This window comes from Raphanus sativus, chromosome 1, assembly GCF_000801105.2.
Source record: "Raphanus sativus cultivar WK10039 chromosome 1, ASM80110v3, whole genome shotgun sequence".
In the NCBI taxonomy this organism is placed as follows: domain Eukaryota; kingdom Viridiplantae; phylum Streptophyta; class Magnoliopsida; order Brassicales; family Brassicaceae; genus Raphanus; species Raphanus sativus.
The window spans coordinates 1,088,423-1,115,484 of NC_079511.1; the positions used below are offsets into that span (position 1 = coordinate 1,088,423).

At 36.4% G+C, this 27,062-nt stretch overlaps 5 protein-coding genes across 9 annotated transcripts; 3 read left to right on the plus strand and 2 right to left on the minus strand.

Moving 5' to 3' along the window:
• Positions 1-376: 376 nt before the first annotated feature.
• Positions 377-4,774, plus strand: LOC130508006 (protein LHY-like). 5 transcript variants are annotated; one of them, XM_057003062.1, is made up of 10 exons: positions 377-586; positions 712-785; positions 892-1,075; positions 1,157-1,268; positions 1,419-1,480; positions 2,120-2,326; positions 2,409-2,510; positions 2,611-3,693; positions 3,778-4,141; positions 4,558-4,774. In XM_057003062.1, exons 3-9 carry the CDS (start codon positions 1,037-1,039, stop codon positions 4,117-4,119), a joined length of 1,947 nt encoding a protein of 648 aa, XP_056859042.1. In that variant the 5' UTR covers positions 377-586; positions 712-785; positions 892-1,036; the 3' UTR covers positions 4,120-4,141; positions 4,558-4,774. The 5 variants fall into 5 exon arrangements, with proteins under 5 accessions (XP_056859042.1, XP_056859039.1, XP_056859029.1 ...); XM_057003059.1 differs by lacking the exon at positions 4,558-4,774 and adding an exon at positions 4,243-4,405; XM_057003049.1 differs by lacking the exon at positions 4,558-4,774 and having other exon boundaries at positions 3,778-4,405.
• A 341-nt stretch (positions 4,775-5,115) lies between these two features.
• LOC108805131 (soluble inorganic pyrophosphatase 1) lies at positions 5,116-6,935 on the plus strand. The gene is made up of 8 exons (XM_018577103.2): positions 5,116-5,275; positions 5,575-5,701; positions 5,798-5,826; positions 5,933-6,106; positions 6,207-6,272; positions 6,360-6,480; positions 6,580-6,661; positions 6,756-6,935. The coding sequence occupies exons 2-8, from the start codon at positions 5,575-5,577 to the stop codon at positions 6,796-6,798; spliced, it is 642 nt and encodes a 213-aa protein (XP_018432605.1). The 5' UTR covers positions 5,116-5,275; the 3' UTR covers positions 6,799-6,935.
• Positions 6,936-6,993: 58 nt separating this feature from the next.
• Positions 6,994-14,743, minus strand: LOC108805120 (endoribonuclease Dicer homolog 1). The gene is made up of 17 exons (XM_018577092.2): positions 12,782-14,743; positions 12,473-12,695; positions 12,222-12,394; positions 12,014-12,136; positions 11,751-11,911; positions 11,429-11,662; positions 11,179-11,329; positions 10,905-11,087; positions 10,656-10,820; positions 10,482-10,577; positions 9,775-10,400; positions 9,417-9,514; positions 9,132-9,322; positions 8,149-9,051; positions 7,896-8,060; positions 7,420-7,814; positions 6,994-7,327 (listed from the first exon to the last, which is right to left on the minus strand). The coding sequence occupies exons 1-17, from the start codon at positions 14,363-14,365 to the stop codon at positions 7,150-7,152; spliced, it is 5,649 nt and encodes a 1,882-aa protein (XP_018432594.1). The 5' UTR covers positions 14,366-14,743; the 3' UTR covers positions 6,994-7,149.
• A 4,062-nt stretch (positions 14,744-18,805) lies between these two features.
• LOC108805726 (glutathione S-transferase Z1) lies at positions 18,806-20,708 on the plus strand. Its single transcript, XM_057003068.1, has 8 exons — positions 18,806-18,933; positions 19,078-19,145; positions 19,228-19,293; positions 19,501-19,716; positions 19,813-19,884; positions 19,994-20,043; positions 20,143-20,216; positions 20,304-20,708. Exons 4-8 carry the CDS (start codon positions 19,501-19,503, stop codon positions 20,318-20,320), a joined length of 429 nt encoding a protein of 142 aa, XP_056859048.1. The 5' UTR covers positions 18,806-18,933; positions 19,078-19,145; positions 19,228-19,293; the 3' UTR covers positions 20,321-20,708.
• Positions 20,709-23,864: 3,156 nt separating this feature from the next.
• Positions 23,865-25,243, minus strand: LOC108840858 (V-type proton ATPase catalytic subunit A). Its single transcript, XM_018613673.2, has 5 exons — positions 24,796-25,243; positions 24,538-24,652; positions 24,404-24,443; positions 24,172-24,270; positions 23,865-24,065 (listed from the first exon to the last, which is right to left on the minus strand). The coding sequence occupies exons 1-4, from the start codon at positions 24,832-24,834 to the stop codon at positions 24,228-24,230; spliced, it is 237 nt and encodes a 78-aa protein (XP_018469175.1). The 5' UTR covers positions 24,835-25,243; the 3' UTR covers positions 23,865-24,065; positions 24,172-24,227.
• Positions 25,244-27,062: the final 1,819 nt, after the last annotated feature.

Consider the following 27,062-nt stretch of genomic DNA (forward strand, 5'->3'; position numbering starts at 1 on the left):
CGGCCCATTGTGGAAACGTCTATAGGAAACCGACACGTATGGGGGGGGGGTTGTAGACCATCGCAGCTGGCACAGTACACATCACTAACTATTCCCACTTGCTCTAACTATTAACCGGGGAAACCGACACGTAAGTTCGAAGGACCCCACGCTCGCTTTTATCTACGCGACCTTCACAAAACAAAAGGAGACTTATGGCTCACAGAGAAGCAAGTTGGGAGATACGAAAAAGCGCAGCGAAAGGCCACTACAATCTCACCACGTGTCGATCTCCGGTGACTTGTGTTTATTCCATTTATACCCTTGTGCTGTTTCAGCCGCAAATAAAAAAATAAGTAATAACCAAAAAAGAGAGAAGGAGAAAAAATAGTTGTGGCTGAGATTGATTCTGGCTTCCTTCTTCTTACAGTCTTCTTCGCCCTAAAACAGTCTTCCTTCCTTCCTTCTTCTTCATCTCTGTATCTTCTCCAGCTCTGCTCAAACATTAAGAGATTAACTTTTTTTTCTTCCGATTTGATTGTTTCTCCGGTGAGATGATCTAGTTTCTATATTCGGATTAGTTCCTCAATGATGGCTACTCTCAAGGGTATGTGTGATTAACATTATTAGCAATTTATAAGGTCTTTTTCGTTGCTCAGATTCTCTCTAAGTTGTTAGGTTAGATTTGTAAGCAAAAGTGAATACTGATTTTGTGATGCTTTTTTAAAAAAGGTTTTGGCAGCGATGGAATCATCATTTGGGGTGAGACTTTTGAGTACTGCTGAAGAAGCTTACTTACTTACTCGGTGGACTTTCAAAGATTTCTCCTTTCATTTCTCTCTTTCTATTAATCTTTGGTGGTGTCTGGATCAAAATATTTCTCATAGTCTCTTTCTCTTTTTTTTTTTGCAGTTGCTTTAGAATTTTAAAAGAGGTGCTTTTCAATTAGAAGAATCAATTACAACGGCTTTTTGCTATTTGGAGGAGGTCAAAGATGGTTTCTTTGTTATATTAGAGAGGATTTGAAGCAGCGGAAAGCTGCTAAGATCTGGTTTTGATGGATACAAATACATCTGGAGATGAGTTATTAACCAAGGTAATGCATGAAACAGATTGTCCAGGTTTTTTATTTTGTTTGGATGAATATTTGTGATTTGTTTTTTATTAAATTGAATAGGCAAGAAAGCCGTATACTATTACAAAGCAGCGGGAACGATGGACAGAGGATGAGCATGATAGGTTTCTTGAAGCCTTGAGGCTTTATGGAAGGGCCTGGCAACGCATAGAAGGTGTAATAGAATAGCTTCTGTCTGCTTTAATTAAATTTAACACAAAGAGAGAGATATTGTTTTCTTTTGTTTAGGAGTTTCTTTATGTTCTTCAGTCTCCTCTTGATTGAGAGTTTCTCTCTCTCTCTCTCTTTTCTTGTGTGTGTGCAGAACATATTGGGACAAAGACTGCTGTTCAGATCAGAAGTCATGCACAAAAGTTCTTCACCAAGGTAAGCTCATCCTCTCTCCAATCTTCTATCTAGTGAAGATGCAACTGGTTGGTAGTGAGATAATGACGATCAAATAGAATTAAATTGGTGACCATGTTGCCTATCACTGTCTGACTTGTGTTTCTGTATGGGACAAGGTGATTAGAGGTTTATCTATGGTTCCGTTTTTCTCATTGCTTCAACTAGAAAATTTGGAGTCCTGCTAAGTAGAGTCTGTTGGTTCCCAAGGATAGGAGCATGATTTTTAGAGACCTTGTCCATCTGCCCCCTGCAACTGGAAAACTTTACCCTTAAGATAGCTTCATTCTCTCTGTTGACCATAACATTTGGTCTATAGTAGTAACAAAAATAGCACTGCATTTTGCATAGAACAACTGTCTCTCACATACTCAATAAAGTCAGATGAAATAATGATATATATTGCATGGACTCTTTTATTTAGCCATTCAAAATGGAAAACCAAACTCCCTGGCCAGTTGACCCTATAGGACAGGAAATGAAGTGATTGTCTTTGTCTACCCCCGTACAATTCGGGTCAGTATAAGTCTCTGTTTAACCTCAGGAGTCTCAGGGTTGCATTTACAATCTCCCTTATGGGCCAAAAAAAAACTCACAGTTATTGGTTCAACTCTTCTTCAGTTGGAGAAAGAGGCTGAAGCTAAAGGCATTCCTGTTTGTCAAGCTCTCAACATAGAAATCCCACCTCCTCGTCCTAAAAGAAAACCCAATACTCCTTATCCTCGCAAACCTGGCCCATCTTCCTCTCAAGCACCATCAGCAAAACTTGCCTCTTCTTCACAATGTAACCAGGCTTTCTTGGATTTGGAAAAAGTGCCCATTAACGAGGTTTTATTCCTGATTCTGCTCTCTTTCTTCATTCTATCATTTTGTTTTTTTCTTCTTGTGATAATTTTTTTTTTATGGTTAGGAAACATCAACTGGGAAAGAAAATCAAGATGATAACTGCTCAGGGGTTTCTACTGTGAACAAGTTTCCCTTACCAAAGAAACCTGAACCGTCTCTAAGAAAGGTATAAAACTTGTAGTCCAAGAACATGATGAGTACTGTATTTTAATAAGTTCAATAGCATGAAAAGTAAAAAAAGGGTGTTCCGTTCTGATTTTGAGCAGGAGAGTGCTGATAATGGAACAAGTAAGGCGTCAAATGTGGAAAACATGGTTCAAGATCTTCCCGAGAAGAACAAAGACAGAGTTGCTGACAGCGCAAGGAACTACCCTTGGCATTTCCCCGCGGATTTTGTAAACGGAAATGGGGCAAAATGCGCTCAGTTTCATCCCCCTCCAGGTATGGTATCTCAAGACTTGATGTTTTGTCCTATGGGAGATCGTGTTCACGGGCACGTGAATCTTCCAGCTACCACAACATCTTCTGCTACTACTACTACTACAACTACTTCTCAACAGGCGTGCCCTTCTCAGGATGTTTACCGTTCGTTTCTTCACTTCTCCTCTACTTTCCCCAATCTCATTATGTCAAGTCTCCTACAGAACCCTGCAGCTCATGCTGCAGCCACGTTCGCTGCTTCGGCCTGGCCCTATTCCAATGTCGGGAACTCGGGAGATTCATCAACGCAAATGAGCTCTTCTCCTCCTCCTCCAAGTATAGCTGCTATAGCTGCTGCTACGGTAGCTGCTGCAACTGCTTGGTGGGCTTCTCATGGACTTATTCCTGTGTGTGCTCCTCCTCCTCCTACTCCAGTCACATGCCTTCCATTACCAACCTTTGCTGTTCCAACTCCCTCAATGGAGAAGATGGATACCGTTAAAAGTAATCAAGAACCGCTGGAGAAACAGAACACAGCTCTGCAAGATCAAAAAATGGCTTCAAAATCTCCAGCTTCATCATCCGACGATTCAGAAGAGACTGGAATAACCAAGCTAAACGCTGCCGACTCGAAAACAAATCGTGACAAGGAGGAAGTTATTGTTGACGCTGCTGCTGCTGATGCTTTGCATGATCCAAACGCGTCCCCAAAGAAAAAGCTGGTGGACCGCTCATCGTGTGGGTCAAACACACCATCAGGAAGTGACGCGGAAACAGACGCATTAGATAAGATGGAGAAAGATAACGAGGATGTAAAGGAGGCAGATGCAAACCAGCCAAGTGTTATTGAGTTAAGCAACCGTCGGAGTAAAATCAGAGACAACAATAACAACCAAACTACTGATTCATGGAAAGAAGTCTCCCAAGGGGTAAACAAACAAAAAAAAAAGATTCATGGATATGCAGAGAGCTTTTCTTTGAAACTAACACTAATAAGTGTGCATTGTTTTCAGGGTCGTAAAGCGTTTCAGGCTCTATTTGCAAGACAGAGATTGCCTCAGAGCTTTTCACCTCCTCAAGTGGAGGATAATGTGAATGGAAAACAAAGCGACACGTCAATGCCAATGGCTCCTGATCTCAACAAGATTCAAGGTTCTTGTGATGCAGACCAAGAAAGTGGAGTAATGATGATAGGTGATGGACAGGGGAAGAGCCTTAAAACGAGACAGTCAGGGTTTAAGCCATACAAGAGATGTTCTATGGAGGTGAAAGAGAGTCAAGATGGGAACACGAACAATCAGAGCGATGAAAAAGTCTGCAAGAGGATTCGATTGGAAGGAGAAGCTTCAACATAAAACAACCAGACTTTCTTTTGAGGTAAAATAAAAAAAATCCATTTTTACCAATATCTTTAAGTCAAGTGTTAGTACCTGCTTCTTCAATCTTTATGAAAGAGACTTATTTTTTTCTGTTTCTAGATCCATCTGAACGGTTTCATGTCAGGTCCTGTACTCCATGTCTTGTCCCTTGTATCTGTTTTGTGTCTGCTACTTCCTGTTTACTTGTCTGCTGCTGTTACTGTTACTGTTACTTGTTAATTAACCACTAAAGCAATGGATCTACTATGTCTTTACTCTTTTAGTCCGTTTGTCTTTTGAACTCTGGATATTTTATAAGATCATAAAAATAGTTTAGAATGATAAAAAGATGAATTGTACAAAGGTTTCATCTTTGAGTGTATTGTCTTTCTTGGTGGTGTGCTTCCAAAAACAAACAGACTTGAATGAATGCAGGTGGCAGCCCATTCCCAGAGGTATTTGGATGGGCTTAATAGTTTTCACTACTGGACCAACGTACAATATTTTTAATAGTATAAGATTTGTTAATGGCCCTAAGGCCCATTGGTGACGCTAATCTCGTCTTTCATTTTATTTTTCCTCTTTGTCAACGTCTTAAACTCTTACGCAGTATAGTAATCATGATTGATGAATGATAATACTATTTTCTCAACTGACCATGTGCGAAATATCATGAACATGGTGCGAAATTATCACACTCCATTATCTGTGAAAAATGCAACGAAAGTCTTTATTCTACATTAAAATCATTGTTCAACGAAAGTTTTTATCATTGTTCTACGCTAAATAATTAGTAAAAAATGTCGTAGTATAATCATTCTCCATCGTGATATTTCACGCTCGGCCATGAGTAACCCACCACATTAATTAAAAAAAAAAGAAAAACTATTGCTTACTGTAATATTTTTTTGCATGTCTACTCTAAAGCGAACGAACCACATATTGAAAAGCAATGAAAATGTTTATACTTTAATCGTAGTACAGTTACGATTTATATAAGTTTTTTTGATCCGTAAATCGCGGCTGCTGCTGCTCATATATAAATAGAGACCATAAACGCTTTTTAGCTGCATTTTCATTTTCAACACCAACGACGCGTTTCACTTGTTTCTCACCCAAAGCTTTCTCCCTTTTCGATTCCAAGCAAGCAACGGTACGTTATTTTTTTATCATCGTTCTGTGCTTTGTTCTCTTTAGAGATCTCAAAGTTGGATGCTTTTCCATTGTTAAATCATCTGGCTCTGGGTTTTAGATCCAAATCTCAAATCATCCATCCGGTTTTATTGAGAAGAGAACCCCAGATCTTTAGTAAAACATAACTGATTGTTTCCCATTGTTGGGGTTTGATTCACTTTTTCAATTAAAGTTGGTCTTTTTATGCTCCCCCAGACCCCAGTTAGGGGATAATGATGTCTGAGTGATGTAACGTTTAGAAATGTGATTTTTTGACAGATGAGTGGAGAAACCAAAGAGAATCAGAAGCAGCTGCAGCGACCAGCTCCTCGTCTTAACGAGAGGATTCTCTCTTCCTTGTCTAGACGATCCGTTGCTGCTCATCCCTGGCACGATCTCGAGATTGGTAATAAGAAAAATGATTTCACTCTCTAAATGCCCTTTTGGTATTTGTATTTTGTGGAACTAAAAATCATGAATCTTTGGATAAATATCTTTGCAGGTCCTGGAGCTCCACAGATTTTCAATGTGGTATGTTTCTACGCTCTTTTAAAAAAAAAAAAAAAATTAACTTGATTCTTGAATGGTCGTCACTTTATTAGATTCTTGAATCATTCCATCTTTCTATGAAAATCAGGTTGTTGAGATCACAAAGGGAAGCAAGGTCAAATATGAACTTGACAAAAAGACTGGACTCATCAAGGTTGATCGTATTCTCTACTCCTCAGTTGTTTACCCTCACAACTATGGTTTCGTTCCTCGCACCCTTTGTGAAGACAATGACCCTATTGATGTTTTAGTCATCATGCAGGTATCACTCACCTCTTTTCTTTTTTTTTTTAACACCAAAATTGTTTTTACATCTCTCATTCAATTTAACAAAATTTGTTTTCTTTTTTTTTTTTAATTAGGAACCTGTGCTTCCAGGTTGTTTTCTGCGTGCTCGTGCTATTGGATTAATGCCTATGATTGACCAGGTACTTACTAAAGGCTTTTGATCTTTTATTTCTTCCCTCAAACCCACTGAGGTTTGCTCTAATAAGTGTGATTCTCTGTAATGTTAGGGTGAGAAAGATGACAAGATTATTGCAGTTTGTGTTGATGATCCTGAGTACAAGCATTACACTGACATCAAGGAGCTTCCTCCTCACCGTCTCTCTGAGATCCGTCGTTTCTTTGAAGACTGTATCCTTTTCTTTATTCTTCCCTTCTTATTCGTCTCTCTGCCTATTAACTTCTCAGCAAGTATTATGTTTTCCATTTAACATATCTCTCTCTCAATAGACAAGAAGAATGAGAACAAGGAAGTTGCTGTTAATGATTTTCTCCCATCTGAGAAAGCTATTGAAGCTATCCAGTACTCAATGTGAGTCTATATGTTTCTCCATCAAGAACCAAAACTTCCTTACAGCCTTTTCAAGTTCTAAAGTAACCACATGGGTTTTGGTTTTCAATGACAGGGACCTTTATGCTGAGTACATTCTCCATACTCTGAGACGTTGAAGCTTTCTCCTCTCAACATTTCTGCAACGTTTTGTTTCTGTTTCTTTCCTTGATATTACTTTCTCTGCATTTTCTTGTTGAACTTTGAATTTGTCATTTTGTCCTTGTCAACTCAATAATATTTTTTTTCTAAATCATCTTTGTTATGCCTTAGAAATTGGAATACTTCCAATGAAACTTTTAATTCTTGAGCACTAACTAGAAAACATAAGTATATTATAATAAAGCAAAGATTTGATACAGATGGTCACAACACATCATTTGTTTACAGATTTAACAACATCAAAATAGTAAAAAGATAAGCCTTAAACAACACATAATAATACAACAAGTGACCAAGTCCACCACTATTTAAGAATAAGTTTTATTGAGAAGCTCAAGAAGAAGACAAGCAGCAGAATCTTTAGCCTTCTTAACACTCGGCATCGGCTCTCCAATACATTCATCAGTCCATCCTCTATCGCTTGTATTCACTCTTACCCCAAACGTAAACCTCTTTGCATGAGCCGGTCCCCCTTCTTTCACACATCTAACAATATTTTCACCACCAAGACTTATTAGCAGAACAAACTCAAAAAAAAAAGGCTAAAATAATTGCAATTTACACAACATTTTGGTTACCTGTAAGAAGGCATTGGCCAATTCTTCCTCAAGCAAATATCATTCAACGTCTGTCTCGTAAACGTCTGACTCCCATTCTTCTTGTTCCCATTCTCATTCTCATCTCCTGCATTCCCCTTTGATCCCTTCTCTTTTGCTTCAGCTATCTCTTTCTCTTTCAAAGCTGCCAGCGCGTTCCTCGCCGCTAGCTTCTGAGCCATTTTCTTCTGAGGGTTCTGCGCCACTCCCACTTGAACACCGTCGATGAATACTTCCACAGTCGCTGTGTTACCGCTCCTACTCGCCTTGTACTCTAACCCTTCTGCTTGTTGCTGGCAGCGCTCTTGCAGCTCTCGTACCGGATGCATCGGAAGTGTCTCTGGTGTCACCATTGGTTGTAGCAAAGGTTGGAAAACCTAAAACAAAATTTAATAAAACAAAATTAATAAAAAAGAAATAAACGAATATTAACAGAAATAACTAAATAACTAACAAACCTTCCAAGCAGCACTTGTGTCTTTTCCACTATCAAGAAAGATAGCACCTGCAATGGATTCAACTATATCTCCAAGAACTTTTGGCGCTTTACAGTCTCCTAAACCGAACGAGTTAAACCCCGGTTTAGAAGACTCGGTTAGGACCTCCTTCACAAAATCTCGAATCTGAAAAAAACAGAACAACAATTAAAAAGAGATTTGTAATTTGTCTCTAATCAAAAAAATAGTTTTTGTTTTATTATTTTTTTGTTACCTGTTTCTCGAGGGCGCTAGAACCGTGACGAAGGTACAAGTGGAGCTTATGTTTAACCGCAACACGAGCAAAGTTCTCGTTATTAACCGCCGCAGCTCGAAGATCAGTTAACCGACCAGGAGGAAGGCTCGTGTACGTGAAAAACAAGTGTCTCGTAATGAGATGATCCAGAACCGCGTCACCAACAAACTCCAACCTCTGGTAACACGAAACACCCGAAGACGGTCTCGAAGCATGCGTGATAGCTTCCACAAGAAGACCTTTCTCCGCAAACTCGTACTTCAAAGCTCTCTCAAGACCAACAAAGTCTATGCTCTTTAGCACGCTCTCCGGAACACAAACCGGTTTCACCGTCCCTTCGGTCGTCTCTTCGGGATCATCCTCAACCTCGATCCCAATCCATTTCATCAAATGGTTCGCCGCAGCTTTACCTCCTTCCACGTAGTAAACACCGATCAAGGCTTCGACGACATCAGCCAACGTTTTGCTAGATAACACTCGGTAAGAGCTCAGGTCACCCTCCAGCTCACCATCTTCCATCTCCCCATCTTCAAACACGTCCTCCTCGTGTTTCTTCTGCTCCTCGTCGAAAAACGAAGATCCTCCTCCGTCTTTGGTGTCCTCGTCGTAGACTGGAGGCACGCCAGGAGCGGACCACCTAGAAGGAGCGAAACGATCCGCCTGGATATACGACTGGAGCCCTTTGACCAGAGCGTACTGGTAAAGAACCATGTTGCTGACCATCTGCTGCCTCATCCTTGTGAGCTGACCCTCGTGCTTCTGAGGGTACTTGAGAAACAGAAAACGACTAACCACCCATTTCAGATACGCATCTCCTAAAAGCTCTGCTCTCTCGTAGCAGAACGTCTCCTGGCACGAGGCTGCGGTCAAGGCTTCTAGAATCTATACATATATAAGCCAAATGTTTAGTAACAAGAACAACAAAATAAAAAAACAAGATTCTAACTAAAATCATATATTACCTTTGAAGTAGGAATGGGATAACTAATCAAGTTTTTGAGTTGAACAGCGAGCAACATGCTCTCAACTCTTCTCATTATAGAGGGCAACCTCTGAGCACCTCGGATAAGTGAACCAGATAGAGGATGCACCACGCATAGTTCAGGTGGAAGAAACACGTAATATGTTTTATCAAGTGTCGTCTCAGATTCACCTTTTTATTGCAATTTAAAACATAAAAAAAGAAGAAAAGAATGTGTTTAGTCTACCAAATAAATTTTCCAAGAGAATAATAATTTTCTTAGTACCTGACTGTTCAAACCGAGGAGAAAGAAGATTCTTGCAATAAGAAACACCTCTTCCTTTGATTAAAGGTTGACGTTTACAGTTTAAATCAACTCCATACCTAATAGACAAAACAAACAAATTAAACAAGGAAGACTTGATAGCCCCAGTTACCTCCTCAGGTTGTGCAAGAAGAAGAAGAAAAGCATGTCTTATATACTAAGAATATACATAGACATGCTTTTCTTCTCAGTCTTGCACAACACAGGAGTTGAACTGAGGCCATGTAAGTCCTCATGGTAACAAACAGAAAAAAAAGTATTAGTAGAGTCCTTCTCTATAAACCTTAGAATTATTTCCAAAAGAAAATAGAAAACATACTTTTGTTTATAGTAGTCAGCGTAAGTGTTGTATTCCAAAGGACCTAGATACCCCTCTTTCCTTGGGAAAGAAGTTTCCGCACTCATATCGTAGCAAATAGTGTCCACATAAAACCGCTTCCCTGAATGTGCGGCCGTCACTATTTTCCCTATTAGACTTTCTGCAACCATGCACCCATCTGCCATCATCAGTTTGCCTTGCGATGATACATCACTTCCTGCTTCCTCCTCTCTTACAGGTAACAGTCCAGAAGCTCTCACGACATCAAAAGATGCAACCGCTCCTCTAATACCATAAGTTGGGTGAGATTTCTGCTGCCCGAACCCAATGTTGTTACGAAGTTTACCAAACCCGTATTCCCTTCTGTCCCCACCGAGAGTTCTCTCGTTAGTCCCGAGATACACGTCCGGGCGAGCTCTCTGAAGCGGGTTGTCCCACACATTGGTTTCGGTTATCTTTTCAACTAACTCCCAGTTGATTCCTCTTATGGGTTCCGCAGACGTGTTGTCAGTCACGGGGACAAACAAGTAGGCCTTTGAAGGATCCCATGGTGTCGTGGAGGGTTCGACATCAACATCTAAGACTATACTCATCAATCTCACATGAAACTTTTTAATAGATGATAGCTGCACAAAGAAGATGCCAGTGATAACATAAGATAGAAGAACTTTACAAGTAAAAGATAAGGGTTCGTTATTAAATTAAACCTGGCTTTCTGTAATATCCAGTGATCCCCTGAAAGCAAGAGATGCTTTGGTGATCATGGCTCGAGCAACATAAAGATCCATAGACATCGATAATACCTGTCACATTTAAAACAGTACAGTCATTAGAAAAGGGAAAAATCATTGCTACCTGAAAACTAAAATAGAATCAAGAACCTCTGCATCCAGCTCATTGCCAAAAAGAACCGCGAATTCTGAAACTTCGGTTAAGAATGGATCTTTTGAAGACCCAGAATCTACACATCTAACACTGTACATGTATAAATGGAATAGCTTTGAGCTCTTCTCACAAACTTCCTTTCCTGATAAAATCCAATCTCCCTGTAGAGCGAAGAAAAACAATCTATTTCTTAACACCACATTTAGCAAAAAAATTAAAAAAGGTTAAGAGTGGAAACTATATACCTTAAGTACATCCGCTACACCTTCAGGATAGAACTCTCTGTGTCTAGCAGTTCCAGGAACGGGTTCACCTTCTTCATCCTGGTCAGCCTTCTCAGCGTCTTGACCACTTCCCTTGTCCGGCAATAGCATATCCGTAAATGCACCCATCTCATGCAGTTTCTTGCAACCAGCTAGACATACAGCCTTACACATCAACACACACAATACTTTTTTTTTTAAAAACATCGAACACCGAAAGATAATAAACGAATAAGATAAATTATTTAAGTCCCACCTGTTGTGCAAGACGCATTGAACTACAAAGAGGACCCTCGAGTATTTCAAAGGGTGCATTGCAAGGGAGCTGAAGCCTGCATGAATACTCGGTGTGTCCCCCAGGCTTTTCATGTTTCTCCATGCTGAACTCAGGACGAAGAATCGCATACCTAATAAGACCACAAAAGAGGAGAAAACAATCCATTGTTCTCATACAAGAAGAAGAAAGGTCGGTCATTAGGACAGAACAAGGTTGTCGGTAAACTGACCTGTCACCGGGAAGCTGAGAGCAGTAGAAATGTATGAGACCAACCGCGGAATTAAGGCTAACCATGGCACCAGTTGTCTCCACCTTATAAACTGTGCCAGGCACAGCGTCAATGGAGATTAGCCTCGATGTATCTTTGAGGTGACTCAGATCAGTCCTTTCTATTGCTTCTTTTCTCAGTGTCTCCTCACTGTTCCTAGCATTCCTCAAGAATGCTGCGTGAGATACATTTTCCCTACAAGACAACACATGGTGTGACCAGTTGTTAAGAAACAAATTTACATTTTAAAGCTTTTTTCTTATAGATTGCAACACATGTGTACCTCTCGACCATGAGTATGTAGTCGGATCCAGGCTTTCTTGCCCTACCACGAGATTGAATGTATGCAAGCACCGTCTTTGCAAGGTCGAAACGCATTACAACGTTACATTGCCTAATATCAAGTCCTTCCTCAGCAACGCTTGTGGCAACTAACAGTGTCACCTATCACAAGCAAAAGGACATGTCAAAAGAGTTTATAACAAACTTTCTTAATTATTTTACCCAAAACATCTAATAAGAGGAAACTAAGAAAATTATTCATACTTGACCATCTCGGAATTTGGAAATAGTATCCTGCATTTGAGATGACTTCATTTCCTGGCTGTTGTTGTGACCGATCATGCTGGCGCACCTTATAAAACCAAGTGAAGGCAGCTCCGCGAAGACCTGGAAAGAAAACCAAAGCTCAGAGATACTGACAGTAAAAACAAATGTAATGAAAATCAAAGTGATTTTTCAAATTCATCCTAACCTTTGGAAGAACCAAAGCAGCAACAACTCTCTCAACAAAAACAATAGCACGAAAATCGGATGTGTGCTGATACTTGAGGAGTAGTTTGATCAACGACTGAACTTTTGGAGTTACTTTCCCATCAGCCACTGCGGCTCCTATTACCTCATCAACGTGCTCCCCTCCAGAGACCACTAAAATCCCATTACCCTTGTTAATATACTCTCTTGGATCAGATAACAAGCTAAGTAAGAATGAGGATAAAAACTAACCATGATCATCAGGGAGCTCTCCTTCCTCAATCTCATCATCATTTGCATTACCATTCTCTGGTTTGCTACATTCCGTGGCTGCCTTTTCAGCAGCAGCTCCTTCCAAAAGCTCACACTGCAAGAGCGTCACCACCTCGCTCAGGTATGATTCTTGAAACTTCACATCCACTTGGAAATTCACCCTCTCGTCACTTTGCAACGCAGTCAAGAACGATTGTGCCACCTTTGATTGATAACAAAAACAAACAAAAAAGATTAATCACAAATAATAAAATAACAAAAACTATTTTTCTCCTCTCTTTTATTTACCTTGTAAGCACACCATTGACCCAACTCAGCAAGAGTATAGTTAATAGCCCTAAGTTTATGAATCAAATTAGCAGCTCCATCGCTCTCTGTTCTTTCGGAGACGCCATAAACCTGTTTCAGCTCCTCCTTAGCTCCAGCATCCCTAGCCCCCATAAACTGCCACTTGCTTTTCCTCGAACTCGCCTGCGCCGCTTCTTCAACAGCTGCAATCATTTGCTTTATCTTCTCATGAAGAGACCACATGGTAGCAGCTTTGTCATACTCCACCACAATCTCTGAAGGCATAGGCACATGTTTCTCCAACTCCTTCCGATCTTTTATAGTACAAACCGTAGAGTCCAGCTTGGTCTCGAGATTGCGTATTTTTATAGCACAATCAACTTGGCTTGAGACACCCTTAAGATTAACAGGGGAAGCAGTCATTCCAAAGATGGCAGGTCTTTTATCCTTAGACGTTGTGTGGTAGAACTCCGACATCACCAGTGAGTAAGGATGTTTCTTGACAGCGTGGTGACACTCGTCGAGGATAAGTAGATCAATCGCTTCCATTCTAATAATGCTGTGCCTCAGTATATTCAACAGAATCTGAGCTGTCATTACAAGAACCTGCTTAGACTCAAACTCTCGCTGCCACCTTCTAGCATCCCAGAAATCTTGTCCCATCTCACCACAGTAATGCCCGACTTGGAAACAAGTCTGGTTACGGATCACCTCCGCTTGCTGATAAACGAGAGGCACTTTAGGAACCAAGAACACAGAGAGCATTTTTCTCTTCTGGCTCATTAGATCCTTGTGAACGCTTTTGATGAGAAGGATGGCTATAAGCGTCTTCCCAGCACCGGTCTCGAGGAAAGCGATCGTGTTCTTGGCTTTAGCCTGTTCGAGCACATCCAACTGGTACCGCCTCGCTTGCTCTTCCACAACTTTCTCTTTACGCTGCTCTTCAGGCTTCTCCTCTGATGCCTTCTTCTGAAGGCGGTTCTCTTTCTTGACATCTCTTTCGTGATCAGCTTCCCAAGTACCTGAACGATAAACCAGCTCGTTCGAACCGACTCTGTCCCTCTCCCAATAACCCCTCGCTTCTCTGTTATCTCTACCGTTATCTCTCCTGTAATTGTAACAATCTCTTCTCTTATTATGACCAGTAGTAGCCTCGTCGTAGTAGCTTCGAGTCCGTTTCCTAGAATCAGCATGTCCTCTTACTGGAATGTTACTCTGGTAACTACAAACCCTAGCTCTCTTCCTGTTCTTGTTGTCTCCTTCCTCTTTCGACACCACCTCGTCTCTCTTAACACCACTCACATTCTCTTTAGTGATCTCTCCAGCAAGCAACTGAGGAGGAGCCTCGTTGATATTTGGTAAGCCACCACCGTTCTTGATGCTGTCTAGAATGTGATCGATCCCACCGAAGAAATCGTTGTTGGCGCCGACCTCATCGTCTATGGATTCGGAGACGGAAACAGAGGAAGGATCGAAATCAGAGACGAGATCATCGATGAGATCACAGGAGATGTCCTCGCAAGCATCTAGCCAGTAAGAAGGCTTGTTCACCTCCTTACTACTACGCTCGTCCTCCATTACCATAATAATCCTCTATAACAAATCAATCGAATCACAAATCAAAATTTAAACTTTTTTAAAGATAAATCTCAGAAGAAGGTCAGATTATAAAAGGGAGGGAAGATCTTACAGCGTGTTGAGAGAGGAGACAGAACTAGGGGGGGGGGGGGTTAGATAGACCGTACGAAACGAAACACGCCAATCTTACAGGTTAGAAGGATCACGAGGAAGAGCAAGCAAACCCTAGAGGCGAGTTACCAAAAAAAATATTTTTTTTTGAAAGGAGAAAATTAAAACCCTTCAGAAGTTATTGCAAAGAGCGTGTGTGATTCGATGATTCCACGGTCTATAGAACCCTCTCTCTCTCTCTCTCTCTCTCTCTCTCTCTCTCTCTCTCTCTCTCTCTCTCTGGTCTGTTTTCCACTTGCTCTCTCTCTCTCTCTTGTCTTGTCTTGTCTTGTCTCTCTGTTTCATTATTTTCCCCGACTTTGTGAATATAAAAAAAAAATATAATATTTACTGCAAACCGACCGTGTAAATTCGACGCGTTATTGTGTAACTTTTTATGATAAATTGTAAAGTTTTTTTGTTTGAAAAGAAAAAATTAATAAAAATATATTTAAAACGAAATAATGTGTGGTGGCTCTCTTTTTTTTTCAAGCGGATTTTCCGACCGACCGTGGTTAGATTCCGTACGGGACAGTCAAAATTATTCTAACCTTTTTCCCTTCTCTTTACTGGTTTCCAATAAGATATTTTGACTTTTGACTAGTGGGAAAGTACTGCTAGTGATTGGTCGGCTCTGATGCTTTCTCCGTCCGTTCTGTCATTCTGTGGACAGACTCGTGCGTCTTCTTATTACTTTTTTTTTCTTGACGAATTTTGGGATTAGGAAGTAAAAATACGTCTTCTTATTTCCGATTGTAAATACTAAATAATGGCTTTGAACGATCATACTTTAAAACATCCACGTTCGTATACTATAAGAAAAAAAACAATAGCACGAATGGCTGCCACAAGGAATACACTAGTGTTTTAAATAAGCAGTAAATAAATCCATCAGGCAGCAGTACATTGTTTTTAATGTTTGTAACGCTACTTTGTAGCACTAAAGAAAACAAAAAAAACTATTGAATTAATGAGTAGTGGCCATTGGCGTTGAAGTCATCGAAGTCCATCAATCTGTATTAATATGTGAACGGGTACATTAAAATACATCCTTACCTCCTTTTTTATTTGAACAAGTCTTTTCTCCAATGTATTAGCTTCAGTCACTCACCCTGCCATGGTTTAAACTTATGATGATACGACATCGATCGTAATTTATAAAATCAATTATTTCTTATAATTCTCCAAAACAAATAATCTAAAGACTGAGCAATTGACATATATTCTAGCACTAGGTGTTTTCCTGCACCATGTGCAGTAAAAAAATTTTAAAATATTTTCTAACAGATAAATATAAATTATATTTTTTATTAATATTATAAATTTTCTTTTTCTTATTAATATTTTAATTTAAATTGATTTAACTGAACACTAAAATTAAGATTAAAACAATTTGTTTATTTTGAAATATATTTAAGAATGTGCATGTATATATTTAAATTATAATCTTAGGTAGATTTTTCAATCTATTTATTTTAATTAATATGTAAAATTGCATATTAAAATTATAATTGTCAAAAATTAAAAATTAACAATATTTATAAAATCTGTAGATAAATATATATATATATATATATATATATATAAGAAACTAATGATTTTACGATTTAATTTGATTTTATGATTTAATTTTTATAATTTTCTAAAATATGTATATATTTTTGAAATATTTTTAATTTAAATGATATTTCAAAATTTGAAATGCTATAATTGAATATATATTTTAATGATGATTTATGAGTTATTACCATATTTTTAAAAAGTCCAAAAATATAAATCGACAATAAATGTAATACATGGGTTATTACCATATTTAAAAAGTTTACCAAAAATATAAATTAACATTAAATATAATTGTCCACATCATATTAATCTATAAGACATGTCATCAATTTTAGTAGCCATGTCATATTATTTTTGTGAAAATGATTGTAGAAGACATGTGGCAAAATCACTTCTCAAATATAGTCTAGGGGATGAAAATTTCATAATTTTCAAAAATTAAAATTGAAAAATATTTATAAAATCTGTAGATATATAAGAAAATAATGATTTTACGATTTAATTTGATTTTATGATTTAACTTTTGTAATTTTCTAAAAATGTATATATTTTGAAATATTTTTAATTTAAATAATATTTCGAAATTTGAAATGCCATAATTGAATATATTTATTTTAATGATGATTTATGAGTTATTACCATATTTTTAAAAAGTCCAAAATATAAATCGAAAATAAATGTAATATATGAGTTATTACCATATTTTTAAAAGTTTACCAAAAATATAAATTAACATTAAGTATAATTGTCTATGTCATATTAATCTATAAGACATGTCATCAATTTTATTAGTCATGTCATATTATTTTTGTGAGAATGATTGTATAGAAGACATGTGGCAAAAATTGTTCATGTCATATTAATTTATAAAACATGTCATCAATTTTATTAGCCATGTCATATTATTTTTGTGAGAATGATTGTAGAGAAGATATGTGGCAAAATCACTTCTCAAATATAGTCTAGGGGATTCTTGAGAATAATAATTTCCCTGCAGTGATTGAATCCGGACGTTTTCTCGAATAATCAGTAACTTACCAAACCATATATATACATCAAATAATTACGCCAAGCATTTAGCATATGCGAAAGAGATATTGAAGATAGAAAGTATACTAAAAAGTGGATCCGAACAAATCTAAGATGTTTTATTTTTCAAATCTAAGATGTTGTTTTGTTCTCTTTCCAGATTGTTGCAAAAAAAAAGTCTGCATGGAAAGCAAAACTCGATCGAATAACAATATTCTTATTCTCTTATGCATGCTAAGACAATTACAGCTTCACACACTGACTAGCTTACAATTCACGTCTAATATTCTTATTCGTTTATAACTTCTTTGTATGGTAGTATTTGTCTATTTGATTTCTTGTGGGGGACACGAACCTAACACATATCGACCTATCATTAAATCTCAGGATTGACAAACGGCATATGTATTGCTTTCCTAAATAAATGGGATTATATCTTTTCATAAGCACATATGGGTACGGCCCATTTGAATCTTCAGTATAGCTCAATATTATCGAATCAGCAGTACATTTGTGACCAACTAACATTGCCAATGGGCCTGATACCTAGAAAATAAGAAAACCCAAATACGACATCTTTAACTTCAGTTCCAGTGGGAGTATTTTTATAATCATCGTTCACTTTACCTTCATACTCATCATCACTCACTTGGCCGGTTATAATTATTTAATAATATAGAAGGATACTATTGTTATTCTATCAGCGCATACATGCAATTCTACATGCAATACACATGACTATCACAGAAGATTCGAGGCAATATTTGAAAGTACGTTGTAACAAATTTGATATTCTAATCGAATGGATCAAATAGCGCGCCGTATATAAGCTGTGAACCCACAAAATTGACCTTTTTGGACGGTTAATCGAGAGAGAGATCTCCAACGAAAAGAGACTCTCAGCTCTCAAGTGTTGTTGTAAGAAGATCACGTTTCCAGCAGTGACCGACTTTAATGACCCTCGCCGTCACTTTAGCAGAACCCCACCCGTTTAGCTGAAGATCCGAGTTAGATTTTGCAGAATCGGAAAAATCCTGAATAGAATACTACTTGGAAAGAAACAGCCAGGTGGTCGGTTCGGCCGCCGCCCATTTCCAAACCGGGCCCGGTCTAGTTAACATCAATACCAATCCCTTTCCCAGTAAGAAACTGCGGCGCGTGTATGTTAAGCACCTTTCACCCTTTTCATTAAATACCAAATTCCAATTGAATGACGACTTCCTCACGCACATAACTCTTTGTTTCTTCATGCAAAAATAAATAAAATTAACTATTTACGAATTCCACTAAAAAATTTAGTGAGTAGTTTATCTCTGTCGACAAATTATTCGGAGTAATTATTAAGACTGTGTGCATGTCGGTTTTATGTGAAATTGTTTATTTCGCGGCTTAGTCAATTAATCACGGTAATATTTATAAATATCAATCTGAATCGACATATTTTGGTAGGTTCGCTCGTCATCCTTAACCAATATTTTGGCTTGGTTTGATTTTAGTTTTTAAGTTTAATCAGTTCTAGAGATTTATACTTTCTAAAAATATATAGAACTAAATTTTGGTTAATAATAGGGCAATTGTCTAAAATAGCACCTTTGAAGTTTTTATCCCAAAAATGACACCAAGGAGAGAAAGTCACAAAAATAGCATTCATTAAAGAATAAAATGTCCATAATACCCTCGCTAAATAACACAGTTAATAAAAAACAATCATTTCGTCGTCGACGCCGTCATCGAGCTCTGTCATCTCCGCAAGGATCACCACCGAAGAAGCGATCGAGACAAGGAATCGCTCAAGCTACGGAAGAAGAGCCGGTCCAGCTCAAAACGACGCCGTAAGCGCCAGAACTTTTCCGATTCCTCTGATTCATCTTACTCCGATTCCTCCAAGTTCGTGGGTTTCTTGTAAACACAGTTTACGGTTTCAACTAGAGAAATACGATTGAAAACCTTTTGCGTTTTTTGTGTTGTTGCTGAAGTGAGAGCTCGATCGGAGAGTGAACATGAGAGGTCACGAAGGCACAAGAAGCATGACAAGCCAAAGAAGGTTACTTGTTCACTCAAATTCATAATCATGCGATGTCTTTCTTATGATTTTTTAGCTTGAAAGTTGCTCTTTTTGTTGACAGGCAAAGGAAAAGGAGCGAAGCAGCAAGAGTCATCGTCATAAACGTCATAAGAACAGAGACAAAAAGGTGTGAGCTTTGTCTAATTACGATATGTGCTTTAGATAAAACTCTTCTTTTGCGTCATTTCCATTTAAGATGATAATTTATTTATAACACTTCTTCTGCATTTTCTCTGTGGCCTCTTCGAACTTGGACCTGGGGTTGGTGACGTAATAAACCTGGGACATTGTTGGTTTTACTTTTTTTTTGTTGGTCTTGGCGATGGTGAGTTAGATGCTCTTTTTGGCATCTAACTCATTTTGCAAAAACGATATAGTGTTTGTCTTTTCATCTCTTTGTTTGACTGTGTGTGTTGTAGGGATTGAAAATGAGTACATAGGAGTGAATCCGCTCAAGAGAGATGAGTTCTTGAAGGTGAATCCAATGGGTGCTGTACCAGCTCTGGTTGATGGAGACGTTGTGGTTTCTGATTTTTTTGCCATCATAATGGTCAGTATTAATTTAAAACCAGGAGAGCAGCCTTTTCTCTTTCTGTGGGTTTTTGTGGATTCATTTTCATCAATCTTCTTTTGGTATTTTTGACAGTATCTAGATGAGAAGTATCCTGACCCACCTCTCTTACCTCCTGACCTCCACAAACGTGCTGTGAACTACCAGGTAGGTTACTGCATGTGTTTGCCTTGTAGTTTATTACTGTTAAGAGTAACCAGCTTAGCATTAGATTGTGAGTTGTAATGGTGATCTACTTTGTTTCTATTACATGCAGCGAGTATTGTCTTGTCTGGCATACAGCCTTATCAAAATACGCCTGTTGCTGTGAGTACAATGATAATTTTATTATGTCTTTTTCTTTAGTTTCTCCACTGTTGTGAGTTGTATTAGATGAAGCAATACTATCTTCTTTTTTTTTTATAGATGTATATTGAGGAGAAGACCAACTCTGAGGAGAAAACTGCTTGGGTCAATAACTCTCTATCTATGGGAAAAAGGTTAGTCGAAACTCTCTATCTTTTGGGTTGTTTCGTCATAAGCTTTCCATTGTTGGTCACATGCTTCTTCTGTGTTTTGGGCTATAGATTATGCTGAAGGTTGATAAGTCCAAAGTGGACAAAGCTGCAGAGAGCAAGAGAAATGAATTGCTTAAGTTCTTGAATGCAAGCTTCGACTAGTTTTATTCCAAACACCAAAAATGTATCAGACCCTCTTTGACAACGAGTCTCTGTTCAGGATGTTGGTCTGATGATTATTACAGCAGGTTTTGAGACTTTTTAGTGATCAGTACCGGTTTATACTTTTCATTTTCTCTGAGATATTATATGCTTCATTGATTCTAGGTGGGTTCTATGTGCTTTGGGAAACCCATCCAAAAGAGTACAAAATCTAGCGTCTTTAAAACAAGGATATCTGTCCATTGTGTTGAATGTTGACTTGGACATATATAATAAGATTATTATGGCTTATAGCTATGATATTTACTTTTATGTTAAGTTGGTACTCATGAAATCTGGAGAACATAGTTGCTACCAAGCATACCAAAGATCAATTTAAGATTTTTAGGAAATGCTTCCTGAATATTTAATATTTACTTAAAAAATAAAATGTTAGGAAATGATATCAAAGACATTTAATCAAACCATATTCAATCACAAGAAGAAGAAACAAAATCAAGAAATTAGTCACTTGATCTTAGTATCAAAAAGCTAAACAAAACAAATAATGCATTAAGAGTTCTACTCACTATATTTCTTGTTAACATCAAGTTTCCGGTTATCGGTCTCTTCAAAATAGTCAGAAAGGCTTCCTAAAACAATAATATTTAATTAAAAATAAAATTTTAAGATAACAAGTTACATATTTTGGAAGGGTTTCCTGAAAAAATTAATGTTTAATTAAAAATAAAATTTTAAGATATTAAATAAAACATTTAGGAAAGGCTTCCTGAAAAATATTTAACTAAAAAGAATGTTAAGATAGTAAGTAAAACTAGTCACCACACACTTATCTTTTATTTGTTAAAGATTCAAAAACAAAAAAAAAACAGAATAATGTTATGATAGCAAGCTAAATATTTAGGAAGGGGCTTCCTATAAATTTAATAGTTAATTAAAAAAGAAAAAATATTAAGATAGCAAGTAAAATATTTAGAAATGACTTCTAAAAAATTTAATATTTAATTAAAAATAAAAAGTTTGGATAACAAGTAACGAATGCTAGACAATCCTTGTTCAAGATGGCTATCCTAATTTGGAACTTAATTTTCCAAAAAAAAAAAACATAATAAAAATCTATAAGATAATTCATTGGCTATAAAAAAATCACCAAATAAAGTTCCTTGTCTACAAAATACAGAATACATATCAAACAGAGAACATTAAAATATGATAGCTTGAAGCATTTTCAATGATTCTATCAAGAAAGTGTTAAATGTAGTATCATTTTAAAACATATATGTTATATATGATAGCTTTTGCCATTTTCAGGAAGGGTTTCCAGAAAAATAAAATGAGTGTGTTTTCTTGCGTAAGTATGTTTTCGAATAGAATCAAAAGCGTGTAAAGAATGTTAGACAATACTTGTTTAGGTAAACTATCTTAAAATGGAATTTAATCTTCCAAAAAAAACATAATCAAAATCTATAAGAAAATTCATTGGCTATAGAAATCACCAAATAAAGTTCGTTGTCTACAAAATAAAGAACACATATCAAACAAAGAACATTAAAATTGGACTGCTTGAAGCATTTTCAATAATTCTATCGAGAAAGTGTTAAATGTGGTATTATTAAAAAACACATATGTTATATATGATAGCTTTTGGCACTTTCAGGATGAGTTTCCAGAAACATAAAAGGAGTGTGTTTATTAGATAAATCTGTTTTCAAAGAGAATTAAAAAACGTGTAAGGAATGTTAGACAATTCTTGTTATGGATAGCTATCCTGAATTGGAACATAATCTTCCAAGATATATATATGGTTCACTTACATTTCGCTCTTTTTACATACCTTTGTTGTTAGTGGCTTTAGTGACCTTTGTTTACAGACTCAGATCTTCCACATGAACAAAAGATCTAGCTTTCTACATAGTCTGTTTAGATCTAGATTTTTTTTTTGTTCCAAGAAGGTGTTTCAAAGCTGTCCAGAAAATCTGATACTATAAATTTTTTATGTTTTTTGGCCTTGTTACACAGGACATCAAAGCGATGGGAGATTCAAGACATGTCATGCTAAGACTATGTTTTTTTTAACTTTGATGTTGTCTTGGACAAGTAAGAAGTTTATAATGAATGATGACGACATTTGTTTCATTTATGTTGTTAGTAAAGAAATTCTTGGAAGTCTTGAATCATATTGATGATACCTTTGGTAGGCTCATGAATTTGCTTATGACATTTCTAGTCGCTTGCTTGTTCTTGTGAAACTGTGTGGTTTTGTTAATTTCTGGAAGGATTTGTGTAGTTTCAGGAAAGCTTTCCAGAACATTTCATATTAACATATTTGCAAAACGTTTTACTTCAAGCATTTAATTCATTGTTTACAAACACACATATAAAAGAGAAAACATGGAAATATGATAGGTTGAAGCCTTTTCAGTAATTCTATACAAAAAGTGTTAAATGTGGTATTATTACAAAAGACACATGTTATCTAGGATGGGTTTCTGGAAAATAAAATGAGTGTGTTTTGTTACATAAATCTGTTTTCGAAGAGAATCAAAAAGCTTGTAAAGAATGTTAGACAATTCTTGTTCTGGATGGCTATCCTGAATTGGAACTTAATCTTCCAAAACAAAAAAAAATATAATCAAAATCTATAAAAAAAAATTATTGGCAATATAAATCACCACATATAGTTCATTGTCTACAAAATATAGAACACATATCAAACATATAACATTAAAATAGGATAGCTTGAAGCATTTTCAATAATTCTATCGAGAAAGTGTTAAATGTGGTATTATTAAAAAACACATATGTTATATAAGATACCTTTTGGCATTTTCTGGATGGGTTTCCAGAAAAATAAAAGGTGTGTTTTCTTGCATAAATCTGTTTTAGAAAAGAATCAAAAGCGTGTAAGGAATGTTAGACAATCCTTGTTGAGGATGGCTATCCTAAATTGAAACTTAATCTTCCAAAACAAAAAAAATAACATAATCAAAATCTATAAGAAAATTCATTGGCTATTGAAATCACCAAATAGAGTTCATTGTCTACAAAATATAGAACACATATCAAACATAGAACATTTAAATAGGATAGCTTGAAGCATTTTCAATAATTCTATTGAGAAAGTGTTAAATATGGTATCATTAAAAATACATATGTTATATAGGATAACTTTTTGTACTTTTAGGATGGGTTTCCAGAAAAATAAAATGAGTGTGTTTTCTTACATAAATCTATTTTAGAAGAGAATCAAAAGCGTGTAAGGAATGTTAGATCCTTGTTCAGGACGGCTATCCTAAATTAGAACTTAATCTTCCAAAACAAAAAAAAAACATAATCAAAATCTATTAAAAATTCACTGGCTATTGAAATCACCAAATATAGTTCATTGTCTACAAAATATAGAACACATATCAAATAGAGAACACTAAAATTGGATAGCTTGAAGCATTTTCAATAATTCTATCGAAAAAGTGTTAAATGTGGTATTATTAAAAAACAAATGTGTTATATAGGATAGATTTTGGCAATCTTAGGATGAGTTTCCAGAAAAATAAAATGAGTGTGTTTTTTTGCACAAGTCTGTTTTCGAAATCAAAAGTGTGTAAAAAATATTAGACAATCCTTGTTGAGGATGCAACATTCCGGCATTCTCCAAAACCTGTCACCGTCCTACAGCATAATCAAACATATCTGAGTGTCAACCACACAAACTTTTCAAGACAAAAATAGAAAAAAAGTGGAAATTTTATATCAATATACGAGAGCAGAAGATAACCTTTGATGTGCAGATTACTTCACGAAGATAAATGTTCATCCACGTATCACAATTTACTAAATGCCCACTGTAGGTCTCTCCATTCTTGAGATCCACAAGCTACCAAAAAGGACACGATCATCAAAAAAGAAGTAAAGTTTAAGACAACACATAACTTTCATATAGACTAGTCCTAACACAACATCTCAAACAAAAATAGTGCTTCCATATATTATAATCAAGCATCGCTTACCATGGGATGATCTTGGAGTTATCTCCACTAACTATCTCCTCTGTTTCAGACATACAAAAAGATTGGTTCTTTTATTATTTTTTTGTACTTGTCAAAGCTTTGAATAACAGAAAATAGAAAGGAGATGTGTGTACCTGAAGAAGAAAGAAGCTTCAGAGTAGAAGCCAGGATTGAAAGGAACGTTCTTGAAGATAACTCATACATAGCAGCACCAGCCATACCATCCGCAACAACGACAGGTCCTGAAACCTGCATCGCAAAAACTTGTATACATTACTAGTCTTATCAGGAACAAAATGTCAAACCACTGAGCATTATCAGATCAGATCAGAAATTGGCATACGAGTTACTGAGACAATCTAACCAAAAATGATATCAGATCATGATCGTACCTTGCGAGCGTAACCATACTCGCTCTCCTTAAAGGTCATGAGCTTCCCTGTAAACCGGTGGAATTTTCGCAGCAAATACGATCGAGCAGGAAAACAAAATTCACCTCCTGAAAAACGCCGGGATCCAATCAAATATAGTAAATCAGAAACGGTCAAAACCTCTAAGCGAGAGATAGGAGATCAAGGAAGAAGAAGATAACATTTCCGATTCAAAATCAGAGAGAGATAGAGAGAGAGAAAGAGAAAAATTGAGAAAGAGAGAGAGATCGCCGCCGAGCTGAAAGATAACGTCGATGACATAGCTGAAGGAGATCGTCGATGGCTGGCGGAGCTGACGACGGACGACGACGGAGATGAGAAGACGACAGCGATGGAGATGAGACGACGACAAAGATTTCAAATCGCCAGTCTCAATTTTTTTTTAATTTAATCAATCAAAGTGATTTAAAGGAAAGGACATAAAGGTAAATGACACACTTAATGAAACCTATTTTTGTGATTTTTGATCCTGAGTGCTTTTTTGGGGATAAAAACTTAGATTAGTGCTATTTGGGTCATTTTCTCTTAATAATATATATCCGTTACATAATAGTATTATATGTATATTACACATACAAATATTTATCATTCTTCGGTTTCAAAAAGTGATCGCTGATTTACAAAAACGAGGCTTGCACATCAGTATGGGTCGGTTTAAACGCGTGGCTCTATAACATATGTTGTATTAGTTGCAAACCAAAAAATATTATATTAGTAACAAAATTTGAAGAGAGAGAGACAAAGACAGAACAAAAGCCTGCGAAGCCTCCAACGGTATTCATTGTGGACCAACCTTAAGTGTGGGGCAACTCTATCTATCTACATTTCATTATATATGATTTTGTCCATATCTCAAATTTTTTTTTTTGAAAAAGGGCTACCATATCTCAATTTAGCACTTCATATTTCTATTTTTTTAGGCTCTTAAATAAACATTTTATTTGCGACGGAAAACGAAACAACTAAAAAGTTTTATTTCGAGTTTACAAGACTTACCATATAAATAAAATGTTTTACTTTTTCATTGCTAACGAGACTGGGAGCTTGGTAATTAGGGCTTATGTTTTAAAAATTAGGGTTTTTGTCAAATATGTGAATTCATTTTAATGAATTGACAAAGAGATACAAGTGAAATTTGAATCTAAAGTTACTTGAGAAAGCAAATTACCATCTAAAGATCCCCAAAAAGATAAAATATCATCGATATAAACTAGGGTTAGTTTATATATGTTTATCTACCCCACCACTTGTCTCGTTTCGTTTTATTATCTTGAGACGTGAATGCTTTGAAAATTTACATGCGTGGACCGTACCGGTCCATTCATTCTTGATTTCTAGTGCCAGTTATCAATATATATCGAGGAGCCGCAGATAATTTTTTGATAATATATGTTTATCGACAAATAACTCGTTGTATAACAACTGATGTTCTAAAAAAAATTGTCAACCAACTGATGTTTAAAACTATTACTCATAAATAAATAATAAACCAGAGCTGATTTTAATGGTTCAAGATTTTGCTTAATTCGAAACTCTTAGATACATAAACTTTTTTATATGTTTTAGTGTTTCTAATGTAGAGGTTATATGAAACTGTACATGCAACCCAATAAATTAACTACAAGATCTTTATATCTTCTCAATTTCCCAAAATATAATATTCTGACCTTTCTTTTTGAATGAATAAAAGAAGGAAAAAAAGATAAACTAGTATATTATCTAAATGAATTAAGACTCCTAGACTTTGGGGGCACACATGGCAGCTGCCATCATCAACATCACATAAATCTGCTCCATGCAAATGGACAATATCTTAAACATCCTCCCCCTCCCTCTCCCCCTTTATTATTGATAATACGTTTAAATAGAGCTGATCATCGAATAACAGAACAAAAAAAGTTTTAATTATTATTTGTTTATCAAAAACATACCAGTATTTTTTTTACCAAAAGTACCATAGAATTTATCTTTATAAGAATTCTCAAGAATTTATATAGGATTTATAACTCATTTAAACCCCGTTCTAAACTTTCAGAACTCTAGCTAAACCTACAGTTTAAGGAATTTTGGAAGTTTTAGATTGACCTTACACAATTTTGGAATACAAAAAATAAAATACGGTAATTAATTTTATAAAATTTCCCAACTTGGTATCTACTAAAGTATACATGGTGTTGATTTTTGTTACATTTGTTATTGGTTTTTAACTTACATTTGTTAAATTCAAA

Bases quoted from the DNA above. Each gene is read 5' to 3' on its own strand.
- LOC108840858 (XM_018613673.2), bottom strand. From the start codon at position 24,834: ATGACCTTTAAGGAGAGCGAGTATGGTTACGCTCGCAAG. The intron at 24,653-24,795 runs GTACGATCATGA...TTTGCGATGCAG, and splicing joins AGTATGGTTACGCTCGCAAG to GTTTCAGGACCTGTCGTTGT. The intron at 24,444-24,537 runs GTACACACATCT...TGTCTGAAACAG, and splicing joins GAAGCTTCTTTCTTCTTCAG to AGGAGATAGTTAGTGGAGAT.
- LOC108805726 (XM_057003068.1), top strand. From the start codon at position 19,501: ATGCTCTTTTTGGCATCTAACTCATTTTGCAAAAACGATATAGTGTTT. The intron at 19,717-19,812 runs GTCAGTATTAAT...TATTTTTGACAG, and splicing joins ATTTTTTTGCCATCATAATG to TATCTAGATGAGAAGTATCC. The intron at 19,885-19,993 runs GTAGGTTACTGC...TATTACATGCAG, and splicing joins AACGTGCTGTGAACTACCAG to CGAGTATTGTCTTGTCTGGC.
- LOC108805120 (XM_018577092.2), bottom strand. From the start codon at position 14,365: ATGGTAATGGAGGACGAGCGTAGTAGTAAGGAGGTGAACAAGCCTTCT. The intron at 12,137-12,221 runs GTTAGGATGAAT...TTTTCTTTCCAG, and splicing joins CTGCTTTGGTTCTTCCAAAG to GTCTTCGCGGAGCTGCCTTC. The intron at 11,663-11,750 runs GTACACATGTGT...GTTGTCTTGTAG, and splicing joins TACATACTCATGGTCGAGAG to GGAAAATGTATCTCACGCAG.
- LOC108805131 (XM_018577103.2), top strand. From the start codon at position 5,575: ATGAGTGGAGAAACCAAAGAGAATCAGAAGCAGCTGCAGCGACCAGCT. The intron at 5,702-5,797 runs GTAATAAGAAAA...ATATCTTTGCAG, and splicing joins CTGGCACGATCTCGAGATTG to GTCCTGGAGCTCCACAGATT. The intron at 5,827-5,932 runs GTATGTTTCTAC...TATGAAAATCAG, and splicing joins CTCCACAGATTTTCAATGTG to GTTGTTGAGATCACAAAGGG.
- LOC130508006 (XM_057003062.1), top strand. From the start codon at position 1,037: ATGGATACAAATACATCTGGAGATGAGTTATTAACCAAG. The intron at 1,076-1,156 runs GTAATGCATGAA...TAAATTGAATAG, and splicing joins GAGATGAGTTATTAACCAAG to GCAAGAAAGCCGTATACTAT. The intron at 2,511-2,610 runs GTATAAAACTTG...GATTTTGAGCAG, and splicing joins CTGAACCGTCTCTAAGAAAG to GAGAGTGCTGATAATGGAAC.